Source organism: Mus pahari, chromosome 6, assembly GCF_900095145.1.
Source record: "Mus pahari chromosome 6, PAHARI_EIJ_v1.1, whole genome shotgun sequence".
Classification (NCBI taxonomy): Eukaryota; Metazoa; Chordata; class Mammalia; order Rodentia; family Muridae; genus Mus; species Mus pahari.
Genome location: NC_034595.1, coordinates 106,272,415 through 106,289,807, shown reverse-complemented (window position 1 = coordinate 106,289,807; position 17,393 = coordinate 106,272,415). Strand labels below are relative to the sequence as shown.

At 49.6% G+C, this 17,393-nt stretch overlaps 1 protein-coding gene across 2 annotated transcripts in view; it reads left to right on the top strand.

Moving 5' to 3' along the window:
- Positions 1-11,783, top strand: part of Gabrd (gamma-aminobutyric acid type A receptor delta subunit) — a 12,697-nt gene extending 914 nt beyond the window's left edge. Inside the window, exons 2-9 of one of the 2 annotated variants that reach the window (XM_021200830.1) lie at positions 7,710-7,822; positions 8,103-8,170; positions 8,263-8,483; positions 8,794-8,876; positions 9,438-9,575; positions 10,177-10,332; positions 10,589-10,800; positions 11,067-11,783. In XM_021200830.1, coding sequence (XP_021056489.1) covers positions 7,710-7,822; positions 8,103-8,170; positions 8,263-8,483; positions 8,794-8,876; positions 9,438-9,575; positions 10,177-10,332; positions 10,589-10,800; positions 11,067-11,357 — 1,282 coding nt within the window. In that variant the 3' untranslated portion in view covers positions 11,358-11,783. Of the gene's footprint in view, positions 1-7,709; positions 7,823-8,102; positions 8,171-8,262; positions 8,484-8,793; positions 8,901-9,437; positions 9,576-10,176; positions 10,333-10,588; positions 10,801-11,066 lie in introns of both variants that reach the window. The other variant, XM_029540120.1, reaches the window with a different exon arrangement.
- Positions 11,784-17,393: the final 5,610 nt, after the last annotated feature.

The following is a 17,393-nucleotide window of genomic DNA, read 5'->3' as shown; positions in this document are numbered from 1 at the left end:
AAAAAAAAAAAAAAAAAAAAGAGGGCTGTTTTCCCAGAGTGAGAAGAGTCTAAGCAGGGAGACCTTGGTCTGGGGCGTCCTCTCAGGAGCTTCCAACACTCCACAGTCCTTGTCTTCTTTCTCTTCTTGCTTGGACTTAAAACCCAACCTTGGTCATCTTGGGCCGAACAACCTACCATGAGAGTCATGAGAAGCAAGTGAAGGGCCTTTGTGAGATCCTATGGAGGAAAAGGCAGAAGTCAAACAGTGAAGACAGGTCCCTTGAGCTCTGTACTTGAGGGCCAACTGGCACGGACTTAGAGGGTTGGACAACAGACATGGCTGCATGCCAGCTGTATTTTGGCCGTAGATTCCCAGGAAGCATGTCATGCAGGTGTCTGAGCCTCTCTGCTGGCAGGTGAGGGATAGGTCCAGAAGGCCTAGATCTGGCTACAAATGTTATAACTAGGTTGGAGAGCAGAGAATGGCCACTGACCGTGAGCCTCTGATCAGCCAATGCCCAGAAAGGGGTTCTGTTCCTTATTTAGTCCCTGTGGGCCTTACTTCCTTTCTTCTCAGAGGGTAACATGGCTGCAGCTATCATGTTTGAGGCTCTGAGGTCAGATGTTGGCCGTGACCATGGCCACATAGCCAAGAATTTGAAAACTGAGAGCCTCTGGCACCCCAACATTTTAGTCTGAGCATGACACCAAAACTCATTTGTTGGCAAATCCCGTCCTATGCTGACACGGAGCTCGTTTTCTATTTATTCTATTTAAAGGACCTATTTATAGGTTGCTTGCTGGGAAATTCTCCAGACCCTTCCCTCAACTCTGCATGCATAGCCTGTCCCCTTCCCCAAAATAATAAGAAGAAATTCTAAATCCTGGCTTGTGTGAGGCTTCTGAGGCATTGGACAAGGGATTGTGTACCTGTGTTCTTGGGTACACAGGGGAGCTGAGGGACCCAATATCCTTATCCTAATCTTATGTGGAACAGCACCGAGCACAAAGTGGAGGAAGCACTGCTTTGCTGAGCTTCCATTTCATCCTCGAATCGAAATAGTTACTGTCTTGTCATATCTTAAAAGTCTGTCCTTAGATGGCTCTATCCAGACCTTCTTCTCTTGGCCCGGCCTGACAATTACACAGTGTGAAATTGTCAGTGGGGCAGGGCTAGGGCTAAAGGATCTCTCTAGAGAGGGAAAGAGCCAAAGACACGGCTGCCAGTTCAGCCCTTGTGGTGACCTTCAGATTTAGCCAGGTGCTATCTGTGCCCTCTCGCCTTTTCCGGCCCCTCTACTTTGGACAGCTTCCCCTCTTAGTCTCCAGATCCTCCTCAGTCTTGGCCTCAGTGGTTCTTTGTGGGAAAGGCTTTGAGATAGGAGGATAGCATCCGTGTCATATTTGTGGGCTGGGTGTAGAGTATGAAGACCTGCATCTATAGTGGGCACTGAGCTTGTCAACTGCACACCCATGTGGGTGTCCCTCCCAGGCTGTTGGCACCTCTATCTCCCTGGCACTCATGGTGCGATGGTCGCAGTACTCTTCTTTGCCTTGGTAACTGGGATGCTAGCAAGGAGCATGCTGCTCTAAAAGCAGAGCTGTGGGATCCGTGGGCTTATGTGTGCATAGTGGATGCATGCTGCAGTGAAGAGCATCCGCTGCCTGGCCCAGCTGCACCCACCTTCCTTTTCTGTCTCCAGAGGCGTAAGGGTGGGCTCATTTCTCAGTGGGAGAGGAGGGGAGAAGCTCCCATAATACACCAGAAGTAGTTCAAGTGGGGGGGGGGAGAAGCTAATGTGTTTTTACTTCATCTACTCTGCTCCAAGACTTTGAATCCCCCAAACCAAAGCCTGGCACGCATCTCTAAGCCTCTCTGTCCATCTATCCAAATGATGTCCTAACCCCAGGTTATCAATGGTCTCCAAGGGAGCTGGGAGCACCAGCTGCCTTCTGACAAGATCAGTGTAATTTACTAGTAAGAATGGAGACCTTTCTACTCCATGTGTATTCCTTGAGTGCAGAGCATGTGCACTCCGTGTCCATTAGCCTACCTGCTCTGTAAAACCTGTCGTAAACCATTGGATAAGAGTAGAGCTTTAGGAACTGTGGGCTTCAGATCCCAGAATCTGGCATGTAGCTGGGTCTTTCTCAAACTCCAGTCCTCTGCACTCATTCAGAGCTGGAAAATGGCAGTCGCTCTCCCAGCAAAGAAGAGACTCTGGAGCGAGTAAGGTCTCCTTTCTTGCTTCTAGAACGTAGTAAGAGCCTGTCTCTGCCAACTGAAGGTGTTCTCCCTGAAGATCTTACTTCTGGGACCTTACTTTCATGTTCCGATAGACCTTGTATGAAGATAGAGGAGAAACGTGCACACATGTGCCACTGCCCTGAGACAGGACCAGGAAGGACAGTGTCTCTTGATGGCCTCATTCTGAGCAGGCTACATGACAGCTGGGTAGTCCAAAAATAAAGCCCATTTCAAGTCCCTTCACATCTGGCCTTCAGGATGACTTTCATTTGCATTCCTAATTGTACTTTGTGATGACTAGGACTTAATTTAACCATTTCATACCCTGTAACTACATTGTCTCATTTCCAGCTCTGCCTGTCACTCCAGGGGACTGCTGGGGGTGGGGCAGTGGCTCTCTAGAATAAACAACAGACCCCCTCGTGATGGGCTAAAGCATCAGTGCTTGGTAGACAAGAGGTCTGGAAAATTTTGTTCGCTAAGGAAATCTTGATAAATAGCTGATTCTTCAAAGTCCAGTATATATGAAGCACATGAACTAAATTGTATTCCTAAGACACACCTAAGAGCACATAAAGTCATAGGAGCATGATCTTACCATGTGCAGAGAAAGGCAGGGCTGAGTCTGGCTTCCCTAGCTGCTCTAGTTCTAGCAGAACTATGCATGTGTGTGTGCGCAGGTTTGTGCATGTGTGTGGGGGGGGAGGAGTTGGGGGGTGTTTGTTATTGTTACTGTCTGTTTGCTTCCCTCCCCTATGTTAGTTCTTTGAAACAAGATCTCATGTAGCCCAGTCTGGCCTTGAACTCTCTATATATCTGTGGCTGGCTTTAACTTTCTGATCCTTCTCCTTCCACTTCTGAGATTATAAGCACGTGCTACCACACCTGACAGAACTGTGCCTTTAAAATGTGAGCTTAACTGTGAGGCCTGCTGTTTAGAACCTCTTCCCTGACTCCAGATTGAGGCTTTTCCTGTCTTCATGTCTTTCCTGCCCTTTATGTCTACCTCCTCCATGTCATGGCCTCTGATCATGGTCTTTTCACAACCCAGAGCCCTCTCTGTTCCATTGTCTCCTTAGAGGCTGTCTCTCTGTCTAACCTCCAGCCTAGGCAGAAGAGATTCTGAAGTCCCACTCGTAGAATCCATTTCTCTTAAGACCACTCACATTGATTTTCCCCATAATCCCTGAACTGCTACCTAACCTGGGCTGTGACATCTGTGTCTGTGTCTCTGCCTTAGAGAGGTTATTTGATGATCTGGACAGGTGGCTCAGTTGGCAAAGTGTTTGCCACACAAGGATAAGGTCTTGACTTTGAACCCTAACATGTAAAAATGCTGCATGGCCAGCAATGCGAAAGTACAAACAGGAGTCCACCTTCACAGTAACACACTTCCTCCAACAAGGCCACACATACTCCAATAAGGCCACACCCCCTAATAGTGCCATTCCCTGTGGGTCAAGCTTTCAAATATATAACTCAACGGGGTGCCATTCCCACTCAAACTACTACACCCGTATACTTTACTAGGTGTGTTTTAGGTTACTGAGAGACCCTGTCTCAAAAAACAGCACCTGAGGAATGGCATCCAAGGTTAACCTTTGTCTTCCAAATGCATTTGCACACATATGCACACACATATACACGAACATGCATCCACATATATACACATGCATGCACTCATACCCACACACGAACAGGGAGTCTCTTGATGTTTGGAGTGGAGAGACAGATAGTTAGGAATAATTCCTGAGGAGTGCTTGAAGGCAAAACAGAAAAGCAACAGAGAATAGGCTGTTGGCATTTGGGGAGGAGGGAGAGGAGCCAGAAGAACTGGAGGGACAGGAAGGCTGGGTGGGTGAAGCTGGAGAGAGAGAGGGAGGGGCAAGTGCAGCAGGTCTGGGGAGAGCTGAAGAGTCAGGGGAGGGGACAGGGAAGGTTAGAGTGAGAGGAAGATCCATTGTCTTCAGTAAAACAGAGGGATACAAGGGGCGTGAGGTGGAGAGAGAAGCTAACCTGATATTGGCCTTCATGGTATGCCAGGGAGTGGTGGTGGCCCTCACACAGCAGGAGGTGAGTGCTGTGATTCCCAGTTGCCACCAGAAGAAACAGGAGACTGAAGGGGAGCCTGACTGAGTGACCCTGCACTAAGAAGCAGGCTTCCTGGGGCCTGCGTTTAAGGCAGAAGCAGATGGATCTCTGTGAGTTTAAGTGAGTTCTAAGACAACCAGAACTGTGTAGAAAGACCTAGTCTCAAACAGAAAGAGAGGGGGGGGGGGAGAAAGAAGAAAAAACAAACACTTTCTTTCCCCTCCCCCCCCCAAACCCAAACAAAACCAAAAATTAAGAAATAGAATCAGGCCGGGCGTGGTGGCACATGCCTTTAATCCCAGCACTTGGGAGGCAGAGGCAGGCAGGCGGATTTCTGAGTTCGAGGCCAGCCTGGTCTACAAAGTGAGTTCCAGGACAGCCAGGCGGCCAGGGCTATACAGAGAAACCCTGTCTCGAAAAATCAAAATAAGAAAAAGAAAGAAAGAAAGAAATAGAAGCAGGCAATGCACAGAGTAGAGGAGTAGAGCCAGGTATTCAGTACCCAGGAGGGCTGAGGGGGCTGTTGCAGGGGCCTGACAAGGTGACCCAGAAAGAGGCTACATTTCTGGTAGTACCAGGTAGGACTCTTTTCCACTGTCTCTGGAGACCATGTCCAATGTTACTCTCTTGTCCCTGGAATTCACTGACTGACTGGTCTCTCTGTTCCTGATAAGGATATCAACTGTTGTTGTTTGTTTTTTTTTTTTTTTTAATTATTTTTTTTTCCTTCTTGATGAAAGGAATCTGTCAAGAGACCCAGACAATTTAAGTAGAAGTTTATTTAGCAGAGCAAGTGCTCAAACTGGAGTGGGCTGCGCCAAGACAAGGAGCAGCTCAGGGGTTCTCAGTTGTGCACTTTAAAAGACACTTCTATGAATGTGTATGAGGTAGGTGGTATATTTATGGTGTAGAATAACACCTTTTACCCTCTCAAATCAGGGTGGACAGGATCTTTCTTTTAAGATGTTTCTTTTCATGACTTGCATAAAAAGTTATGTGTCAACATCCCAGTGCAGGAGATACTGTAACAGGTCTCCTGAGGACACAGACCCTCTGCTAGTGCGCATGTGTGGGAGAACACCCTGGTGCTTTTGTTCCTGGTGTGGAGGGAACAACCTCACTAACATTTCAAGGATGTTTAACTACAAAGGAACATTCTAACTAATAGCAGACAGAGATACCAGGGCGCGGCCTCGTTTTCCTCCCATGTCATGTCTAAGTTCTTCCTACCCCACATCATGCCCTCGCTTTTAGTAGAGGCCCCCACTTCATGGTGGACCCTTTCCCCTGTAGGCAGGAGCATACCATGCATTAGTGTCCTAGGCTGCCACAACAAATTACACAAACTGGGTGCCTTCAAACAACAGGAAATGATTCTTTTGTACTTCTGAGGTAGAGATTCCCAGCACTCTGAATGTCTGAGAGTTGCCCTGCCCGGGCTTCCCTCAGGCGGCTTCTAGTGGCAGTGGCCCTCCTCACCTTGTAGAAGCACCTCCCAGCCTCTCCCTTGTCCTTATCTGCTTTCCCATCTCTGCCATCTCTTTTCCACTAAGAGGCCTGCCCTACTGCAACGTGGCCTTTCCCTAACAACACTCACAACGATTTTATGTTCCACTGGGGTTCCCAGTGGAAATGAAGGCTGGGGGTGGGGACGGTGAGGAAGGGTGGGAACCCAGTTTCAGCAAGCAGAGGAAAGTATGAAGAAGCTGCCACGGGCCCCCTGCTCTGACAGTGCCTGCTTTGATGGTAGGGTGGGTTCCAATGTCTGCCTCACATGCAGTTTTGGATCCATTGGAAGGGGTGTCCCAAACTTTTAGGGACCTCAACTCAGGCAATATTGGGATTTGTGGCTATAGTACAGAAAAAATTTTGGGACTAACTAGTTTATTGAGTAGAGATAGAGATGTTTGTTTGTTTGTTTATAAGACAGGATCTCATTATTTAGCTCTGGCTAGCCTGGAACTCACTATATAAATGAGATCAGCTTTCTTTTAAAAAAATTATTTATTTATTTATTTATTCATTTATTTTGAGACAGGGTTTCTCTGTGTAGCCCTGGCTGTCCTGGAACTCACGCTGTAGACCAGGTCAGCCTCGAACTCAGAAATCTGCCTGCCTCTGCCTCCCGCGAGTGCTGGGATTAAAGGGGTGCACCACCATGCCCGGCTCGAGATCAGCTTTCTGAACTCATAGGCATCTACCTGCCTCTGTCTCCTGAGTGTTGGAGTTACAGAGTCAGCTTTTATTAGCAATATTTTAATATATGCTTAAACATGAGAGTTAAGAGAAGAAAAATCAGTCAGATGGACGACCATATAACATATGCATGCTTCTCAAACGCAAGAAGTGGGAAGAAAAACATACAGGCTTCTCAAGGGAGCGTCTCGATTAATTGTCTTAGCTTTAGCCATAAATACCCGTCTTGTGGTTTTCTAGCTGCATTTCAAAGTGTTGCTAAGAAGCCTTTTTTCTTTTTTCTTTTCTTTTCTTTTTCTCTCCTGATAACTGAGGACATAGGACAGCTCAGGCAAATACCCTGGTAGAACCAGAAGCCACTAAATTACACAAGGGGTTTAGGACATGTCCTTGTCCTTGTAAGTGGGGTTTCTGGTGAAAGTCCTCAAAAAAAAAAAAAATGCAAGTTTACAGCTCAGCAGGAGAAGGGAAGGGGGCTTAAGAGTTGTTGATTGTGTAGAATTCTTGCTTCTCTACTGGCCAGAAGCTTCAACTGGAGTCCCAAGTGAGTGAGTTCCTCTCCCTTCTCATGTCCCCAAGATGTCCCCTGCCTTTCTGTTCTACCTGGCAGGCCTGCTAGGAATAACAGGGCCAGCACAGGTCTTTGTAGTGCTGTTCCCAGCTGCTCCTGGGTCAGGCTAAGCCCCAGATGTGCATGGCTTCTTGAGGGGCTGGGCTGGAAGGGTGGGGCAGGATGGGGCCCTCCTGAGAAGACAGAGCTCGAGTCTCTCACTTCTTTCCCTTCAGCCATATCCAGGGGATCTTTGCGGACAGGAAGGCTATGTGGTCCTGTCAGGGTTCTCTGCTTTGGAGAAAGGCCCTGGGGATTGGGACTCCAGTTGCCAAGCCTTCAACTTCCTTCCATAAATACATGGAGGGAGGGGACTAGGAAGACACCTCAAGGGAGTCTGGGAGCTCTGCCTCTAATCTGGGGTGGACACAGGGCATCATTCCTCAGGAGCAGACAGAAAGGTGCCTGAAACTGGGTAGAAAGGTAGCAGAAGTGTGGAGGGCCTCTTCATTTTCCTGTGTCTTGCCTGAAGGGTCCAGAGGGGCCGGCGCCTGCTCTTCCTCGGCACCTGTGCTGAGGGAAATGCTCCACCCGCAGGCCCTGATGCTCTGCCTGCTGTGACCAGTTGGCCTTGTGTCCCCAGGGCAATGAATGACATTGGGGACTACGTGGGCTCCAACCTGGAGATATCCTGGCTCCCCAACCTGGATGGCTTAATGGAGGGCTATGCCCGAAACTTCCGACCAGGCATTGGAGGTACAGGCAGATGATGGTGTAGGAGCAGAAACAGCTCTAATCCTGGATCTGCTGTGGGTGTGGGCTTTGCTGGGCTCCGGTTTGGCAACTCCAGGGGTTCACTGGATTTTAAGCCCCAGGCATCCCAGGCACTGGGGCAAATGTGTAACAGCTCCAAGTTCCCTGAAAAGGTCGTGAATATTATTGTGTCCCACCTGTCTGGGCTGACCTAGAAGGGCAGCTGGGGTGCTAGGCTGGGGTTTCTACTATGACAACATTAGCAGGCCCCTCTTTCTTACAGGCCCTCCTGTGAATGTGGCACTTGCCCTGGAGGTGGCCAGCATTGACCATATCTCAGAGGCAAACATGGTAGGTGCCAGTCAACGTGGCTCCCTGGGTTGTGTGCCATCAGGGGGAGAGCAGGGGATAACGGTGCCAGTGCTTACCCTCCTTCTCTACAGGAATACACCATGACAGTGTTCCTGCATCAGAGCTGGCGGGACAGCAGGCTGTCCTACAACCATACCAACGAGACCCTAGGCCTGGACAGCCGCTTTGTGGACAAGCTGTGGCTCCCTGACACCTTCATTGTGAATGCCAAGTCTGCCTGGTTCCATGATGTGACTGTGGAAAACAAGCTTATCCGCCTACAGCCTGATGGGGTGATTTTATACAGCATCCGGTGAGCTGGGCCTACCTTCCCATGCCTTCTGGAAGAGCGTCCCATGAGCTCAGGCATACACCCTCATTCTGCCACCACACAGATACATGATGGTAGACAGTGGTACCCATTGTCCCCACTAGCTTTCAGGGGCTGCTCAGTTGACATTGGCTTCAGATGTTACAGTAGGCATCAGGAGCGGCATGTGGTTCCTGATGAGTAGGTGGCTCTTCTGTGTTGGTGCAGGGGGGTATATCTGCTGCTTAGGGGCAAGGGACCTGCCAGCTTCTAGGGGACACCATGACCTCACTAATCCACTTTGCCTGTACAGCATCACCTCCACAGTGGCCTGTGACATGGACCTCGCCAAGTACCCAATGGATGAGCAGGAGTGCATGCTCGACCTAGAGAGCTGTGAGTGCCCTCTCCAAGATTGGGGTAGGCTTTTTGTTTGGGGCTGCACTGGCTCATCCAGTGGGGTGGGGCAGTCAGGACTGCAAGTCTATGAAGCTCAGGGCCAGGGCCAGGCTGGCCTGGATCAGAGGACAGGGAAGCATCCAGGGTAGGGCTTCCCTAAGAGCCAGTAGTCTGTATAGGGCTAGAAGACCTAAACGAACTTAGCCAGCGCAAGTGGAGAAGAGCCCAGAAAATCAGGCTGTGGCAACCAGGCTGTCCCAATAGAATAGAGCTCAGTTAACCTGGGTCCCTTTGTATTCTGCATCAAGGATGGCTCCAATTCTGTCAGCACTTCTGGCCCTGTAATCCCTCTCAGAGATGTAGAATTTTGCGCCGGAGCTGAGGACACTCCCCCACATCTCCTACCCCCACCCCTGACTGAACATGACTGAATGAGGTCTCTGTTGTTGTCACCCGGTTAGCCCCACCACTCAGGCTCTCCATGTAGATGGGGCATTCCCTCTGAGGCTGCCAAGGACTGAGCTAGGCCCTGCTGCCCTCCGGTGGGCTCTCTTACAGATGGCTACTCTTCTGAGGACATTGTCTATTATTGGTCAGAAAACCAGGAGCAGATCCACGGGCTAGACAGGCTGCAACTGGCCCAGTTCACTATCACCAGTTACCGCTTCACCACGGAGCTGATGAACTTCAAATCGGGTAATGTGGCCTCTCCTGTGAGCTGCCCGCAAGTCTCTTGTGCTTTATAACTGAGCTCCCAGCCAGTTCTGAGGGTGGAGGATGCACCTGGAAAACCGCCGAGTTGGGCATTAGCTGCATGTTGCTGGCTGTGCTCAAATGGAATGGGAACATGCTGACATGCCATACAGCCAGGTTCTACCCTCTTACTCTTGGGTTATTTCTTCCCAGTACTTTAGGGTTAGAGAGATCATGAAAGTGACTATTATAGGCCCATAGCCCCATGACTAAGCCCCTTCCTTGGCCACCTTTCCTTTCAGAGTATGGATATACATAGAGTAGGGCAGAAGGCACAGAGAGAGGCAACAGGTGCCCTGACATTAGCTGGGCAGGTTGCTCAGAACCAATTCAGCAAACTGGACCCTTCTCTTAGTCTGGGTAAGCCAACATCCTTGTGGCTGAACCTAGAGTAATGTGTGGAAGGTGGGTTTTCTAGGGTCTTCCATCTGAGCCTCACAGTGGAACCAACAGCCGACCACATACCCCCCACCCCACCCCCGAGGCATATGGGGCAGATGGAGTGGTTGGGAAGAGTTCATCTGACAGTGGGTTGTCCCCACAGCTGGCCAGTTCCCACGGCTCAGCTTACACTTTCAGCTTCGGAGGAACCGGGGTGTCTACATCATCCAGTCTTACATGCCCTCTGTCCTCCTGGTTGCCATGTCCTGGGTCTCCTTCTGGATTAGCCAGGCAGCCGTGCCTGCCAGAGTATCTCTAGGTATGAGTTTTGCCTTTCCTTCCCATGAGCTGGTAGAAGAGATATATAAGAACCTTGCTAGACATGAGTTAATTCTTTGGACTCTAGACCTCATTCTGTCTGCCCTGTGCCATGGCAAGTGGGAATAGGGTTGGGATCATGAGCCTAGGGTGGGAGTGGAGGGCTGAAGAACTCCCCTTTCCCTGGAACCCAGGCCTGTTGGCTAGGATAAGGAGGAGAGGGTAGGGCTTCTTCTCTGACCATCTACTCCCACCAGGCATCACCACTGTGCTGACAATGACCACGCTCATGGTCAGTGCCCGCTCCTCCCTGCCACGGGCTTCAGCAATCAAAGCTCTGGATGTGTATTTCTGGATCTGCTACGTCTTTGTGTTTGCTGCCCTGGTGGAGTATGCATTTGCCCACTTCAATGCTGACTACAGGAAGAAACGGAAAGCCAAGGTCAAGGTCACCAAGCCAAGGACAGAGGTGAGAGAGTGGGTGTGCTTGTCTCAGGGTTCAGAATCAGGGATGGATTCCTGCCTGGTACAAGGGAGCAGAAAGAAGTATTATTCTTTTGCTGGCCAGCTCTGAGGTCACTGTTGGCCCTGAGTCCCTGTCCCTGGGGCCAGCTCCTTAGCATTATCCGCTACAGGGTCACAGCAGTGCTTAATAAATACAGAAAGGAACAGCGTACTGCACTCAGCCATGGCATCTCAGTTCTGTCTTCCTGTCTCCTGCCCCACCCTCTGCAGATGGATGTGAGGAATGCCATCGTCCTTTTCTCCCTCTCAGCTGCTGGGGTCAGTCAGGAGTTGGCTATCTCCCGTCGTCAAGGCCGGGTCCCTGGGAACCTCATGGGTTCCTATAGGTCTGTGGAAGTGGAAGCAAAGAAGGAGGGGGGGTCCCGCCCAGGGGGCCCAGGAGGAATCCGTTCCAGACTCAAACCCATCGATGCAGACACCATCGACATCTATGCCCGCGCCGTATTCCCGGCAGCTTTTGCAGCAGTCAACATCATCTACTGGGCGGCGTACACCATGTGATGGCAGTGCGTATACCATGTGACGGCTGTACACGTACCACATGAGGTGGTTGCCACAAACTCCTGGAGGTCCAGCCCTCTCCATGGGTCCCAAAATGGGACAGAGAGGAGGCTCCGCTTCCTGGGCTTTACCTCAACTTTGTTCTAAAGATGAGCCTGCACTTCTTGTAGATGGAACAGGATGGGCTTTCCATAGAGGGTCATAGCTGGCCTGACCCTGAAGTTGAGCCTAGTGTTGCTGGGCCCTTGAGAGCTGTGAAGTTTTAGACCCACATCAGGATAGTCCTGATTTCTAGGCCTTTTCTCCGTGGGATCAGGATCAGAGAGAAAAACAGTGGGGGTGGATGACCATTCTCATAGTAAACTGGAGGAGAAGGGCACTGTGAGGCCTCTTTGGTCCCAGCATGAAATAAAGCCTTGACCTGGCATCTGGTTTCTGTCTTTGTTGCACATGGCAATTTCACTGTGGTCTAATCTGCCTATGCTTCTCTGCCACAGGCAACATAGGAAGGATGTGGGGAGGGGCAGCCTACAGAAACCCAGAAAGTCTAGGGTAAGCATGCACTGTGTAGGGTCAGGGTCCCAACTGGGAGGTTGACTAACTGAGGATGACACTGGGAAAAGGGGGCTTGGAAAGAATAATAATCAGCATTGATGACATCATTGTTTGTGACATCATTATGGGTGACATCATCATGGGTGACATCACTATGAGTGACATCAGCATTGGTGACACCAACATTGGTGACATCATCATTGGTGACACCTGCATTGGAGACACCATCATTAGTGATGCCAGCATTGATGATACCACTATGATGTGTTGGTATCTGTCCCTCCCTGTCACTGGACTACATTGAAGCCATCTTTACTAAGGCAGAAGCAGACCTGGGAGCATGAGCTGAGAACCCTAGCTGGATTCCAAAACCACATAATTCTGAAATGCCCTCCCAAAAATCTCAGAACTGGGAACAGATCTGGAGCCAGGGAAGTTCAGAGGTTGCATCCCAGAGGATAAGTTGTGTGACTGTATTTGAAGAGCCAGGCAAGGCAGAGGTGCAGAAACCTGAGTATGGCTTAAGAAGTCATTGATCCCTTGATCATCAGAGGGCTCATGCCTAAGGTGCCACTATGGTGCCTTCTTGGATGAGGTAATGGGAGCTCACAGTGCATCTCAAGCCCTACAGACACCCTTTAGCTACTCCCTACAGCAGCCTGAGGACCCTGAAGCCATTGGAGCATGTGGCAGGCAGCTCCTAATAAAGGGGTCCAGCTTTTCCGTACACTGAGTCTTCCGTGTAGAGGAAGCAAAGGGTACAATTAGCAGAAGAGCTTTTCATCCTTGGTCTGTCCAAAGTCAGCAGCTAGCAGCTCAAGAGGTGACAGAGTCAGACAGACCCACAACTCTGCTTAGCCAGGGTGGGACAAGACAGTGTCCTGTAGCATGTCCTGTAGCATGCTCAGGCCATAGACCAGTGCTCATTCTTTCTCTCCATCTCAAAGATCCATGACCTAACCACACCTTCCCCCTGCTACCTTGGCTACTTTGTGCTAAAGGTTGAGGTTGTGTGGCTTTACAGGACATCCAGAGGGTGGAAGCAGTGGGCCCTGGTATGATCAGGAACTGCAATGATAGAATGGGTCTAGGAGCCAGCAGGGAGCAGGTGGCCAAGCAAAGGCAGATCTGGGTCAACTGGGGCTCCAGTTTCTGACAGCAGCAGGAAAGGCAGAACAAACCCAACCACCTTAAGATAACACAGGACAGGAATGTCCATCCCTTCTTGAGCCCAGGGGCTGGGACTTTTTCTTCATCTTTTTATATCTATTCTTCAGTCCTCCTACATGGTTACTGTTTCCACCTCCACCGTTCAGAGAGTTACCTGGGGATGGGGACACAAGTCCTACATAGGGCACAAGACAACTTAATGTTACATTTTACCTTTAGTGCAGTCTAGGTCCCACTCCCAGGAGAGCAGGGTCAGCTCCAGCTCTCTGGGCCTTTGGGGGAGGAGCTGGTGGGTTCAAGTTTTCAGAGCTGTTGAGTTCACCTGGACCCAGAGGCCAGCAGCCTAACACCCCTCCGACTATACAACCTGCCAGCTTCAGCACCCGCCTCTGCCCTGCCTCTTGCCGCCTGCAGTCTGCCCTCTTTCTGCTGCATGTACCCACGGGGAGCTATTTAAAGCGGCCTTTGCGATTGCCTTGGGCTCCCACGCAGCTAGGCCCACCCGGGCAGCAGCCTTCGCCTGATTCTGCAACCAGCAATCACTCCCTCAGCCTGCAGGCTTCTATTTCTGCCCACATGTTTACAGGGCAGGAGGAAGGACAGGAAGGACTGATGCTTTTCAAACACCAGCTTCTGTTCCAGTGGTGAGGACAGGAGCTGACTGAAGGCTAGGGGTGGATCAAGGGCTGCAGCTGAGAAGAGCCAGCTTGGAAAGAGGATGTCAGTGCCTCTTGCCTGCAATGGCACCAGGGACAAAGGGTGACAGGCAGGGGGCTTTTCATCCTAGCAGGGACAGCTCTTGGAACTGAGAGTGCCTTCCTCTTTGTCCTGGGCTGGAGTGCATGCTTTGAATTTGGACTGTACCTCCCTGAGGCTGGGCCTGGATGTCAGGAGACAGCCCTGCTTTTCTCTGGCAGCAAGGACAGGACAATCTCCCAGACTCAAGGTGAGAAGACATGCAGGGTATCAAAAGAACTGAGACAGGTCTGGGGTCAGAGTTTCTATTTTCTAGGGCTACAAACTGTTCTATCAGAGCTATGGAGACCAGAAATCATGAGCCTAGGAGTAGGCAGGCTGGCTCCGGGGAAAAATTTACCCTGACTTCCCTCTGCTTCCTGGGTGGCCTGCACTCCCTGGATAATGTGTCCATTATCACACGCTTGGCTTCTGTCCCCTCTCTTCTTACACAAACACCTGCAAACTCAAGCGTGGCTCATCTTAGCCAATTATATCTACAAGAACCCTATTTCCAAATAAGCCACATTCTGAGGTTCTGGGTGTGAAGCGTCCTAGGGGGAAGTTGTTCAGCTCAGTACAGATGGCAACCCCAGAAGCAGGAGAGTATGATGCAGGGAGAGAGTGGGAAAGAGGAAAAGCAGGGAATGTGTTTCGTGACCCAGAGCAAGGAGTGGCCATCCCACTGAGCATTGATCCATCATCTCTAACCACGCCCATCATCTCTAACCACGCCCGGTGAACAACTGGCCCCAGGTCCCTAATGCTTTCAAGTTGAGGGAGCATCTCCAGTGCCATGGTATTACCAGAAAGCAAGACCTGTCTCCTTTGGCTTAACCTGCTTAAAACAGGACCAACCAGGGTCATCTCTGACGGACTCAGCCATTAATACTGCTTGCATACACTTAGGCACCACATTAAGTCCATTTGTGGTGCCTTTGTAGCTGTCATTGTAGCAACTGTCATTGTAGCAACATTGTAGCAAATAAGACAATGGGAGGTTGATGAGATGAGCTTAGCTATCCTTTCAGCTGTAGTAGCCCCAAGGAGTGAGACAATACCTGCATGAATCTGCTCCTCTATCAACTTCGAACTTAGGTGCCTCTGATGCAGTGACACATGCCCTTCTAGGTGCTGGTCTTGGTCATCTTGACCACACAACAGTCACTGGGCAACTGTATGCCCAAGGGAAACTCCAGTAGTAAGTCCTCTGACGTCCAGAACTTCTCTTCCCAGACTCTGTGGGGTTCACATGCTAACCCCAAATCACAGAGACTCTGACTTGACTTCTTCTACTGTAAACTTTGTTTCACAGGTGGAGAAAACAACAGCATGTGTGTTAAGCTCTAATGGGAAAGGTATCCATCCTGGCAGTTGACAGCCAAGGAATACCACGAAGTCACAGTACACAATAAACCTCCCACAGCATATTTATTGGGAGGAAAAACTCAGTAGGGTGGCTGCCTCTGCTGGGGTGAGAACCAACAGAGAGCTCATCAGAAGATAGGATTATGGAGGATTTCTTGTGAGACAGAGCTTTACAGGATAGGGATTGGTGGGATTTCAAGTCCCGAGTTTAGGCTTTTTACTCTGTAGGCAGGGCCTGGGTCCAGCTGTTAGGGCAATTGGAGTGTTCTATGGGTGGAACCTGATGGCTAGAGGTACTTGGGAGAGGAGCCTGGCCACTTGCATGACTGAAGGGCTTCCTCCCATTTTGTTTATTATTGATAAACAATAAGGGATCAGGAAAGGGGGCGATGCTATTATTAGACTGCTTCCTGATGAACAAAGGCATTAAAATCCTTGGGGCAAACTTTACCTTGATCATCAGGGTATAATTGGGAGTCCTAGGTCTGGCTCAATAGCTAGGGACCAATAACCCTGTAATAGCAACTAATTAAAAGTCTAGTTAGAAATCTTTTGGATCAGGGGCTGGAGAGATGGCTTAGCGGTTGAGAGCACTGACTGCTCTTCCATGGGTTCTGAGTTCAATTCCCAGCAAAGCAATCACATGGTGGCTCACAATCGATCTCCAATGGGATCCGATGCCCTCTTCTGGTGTGTCTGAAGACAGTGTCAGTGTACTCACATACATAAGGTAAATAAGTCTTAAGGGGGGGGGGGGAAAGAGGGCTGGAAAGATGGCTCAGCAGTTAAGAGCACTGACTGCTCTTCCAGAGGTCCTGAGTCCAATTCCCAGCAACCACATGGGGGCTCACGACCATCTGTAATGGAATCCAACCCCCTCTTCTGGTGTGTCTGAAGACAGCAACTATATATATATATATATATATATATATATATTAGATAGGTAGATATATATAGATATATATATGTGTGTGTGTGTGTGTATAAAATAAATAAATAAATCTTTAAAAAAAGAAATCCTTTGGGTTTATTGTTGAAGAAATCCAGACAATATGTTTATAGGTCAGGGTGTGACTAGTAGGACTGAGAAAAGGAGGGGAAGGGAGTTTAAGGGTAATATCCAATTTTGTATTGGACTGTCAGTGAGCCACTGACTAGAAGCATCCAGGTGTTTCTTGCGTTTTGGGGGGATCCATCTGGAGTTGTCAGATCTCGTCTTTTCTATACCTGACTGGTTGACATAGAAACAAACATTCTTCCCTGAGGAAGAGGCAAAGATTACCCACCTCTCTCTGCTGTTAGTAAAGCCAGTCCACACTAACTTTGTAGCACTATAGTGGCCAGTGAGCCTGTTCAGCCCTGGAGGTTAAGGATGCTCTGAGCCACCTGTTGGAGATCCTGAATAAACTTAGATGAAAACAGCTAGTGAAGTAGTCAGTCCTGCTGCCCCAGAGGGACACCAGTGGCTATAGCCAGGACCTCAAGAAAGGGTAGGTTCTTAGCCACTCATTTCTCGTGCCATGGCACTAGGAACTGTGATGGGAATTGGCAAGGCTTCTTCAATGGGTACCACTCCTGACTTTGGAAAAAGGAACATCAGGGCACAAGTCCCAGACCATTTAGCAGGTAGGCATTGGTAAATCTCAGTGTCACAGAGGGTGGAGGTATTGTGAGCATTCAGACATAAGGGCTAGGTGACAGTGCTCAGAGTCAAGGTGTTATTACAGTCTGAGGGACCCAGCATGCCCATGAAGTGTGTCCCTGAGGACTTAAAACAATCTGCAATACTGAACAGAGATATGGGAGAGATAAGGGGGTAGTGGTACTTGACTCAAAGCAGTCACTGAGAGGCGTGGTGAGAGTGTCCCCTAGCCCAATGGATGAGACTAAGAACTGGTGGTCCATGAGTTTGACCTGGGAGGGACACACAGCCAGCACTATCCAAAGTGGCCGGGCTGTAGTATATATAATTCAGTAGCTGATGTGTAATTAGGACGGACCAGATTTGATCCACGGAATTTACAGCATCAATGTGGGTAGTAACTTTAAAGTTTTGAACACTTTTTACAGTAATCTTTATTTGTCAGAGAGCAGGCATGGGGGTAAACCCGTGGCAGGATTTTTCGCTGTCCAATTACATTAAGATATTAGTGCAGCAGGCCTGTGATTGGACAGGGAAAAGGGAGGCAGAGCTAAGAGTTGCAGGGA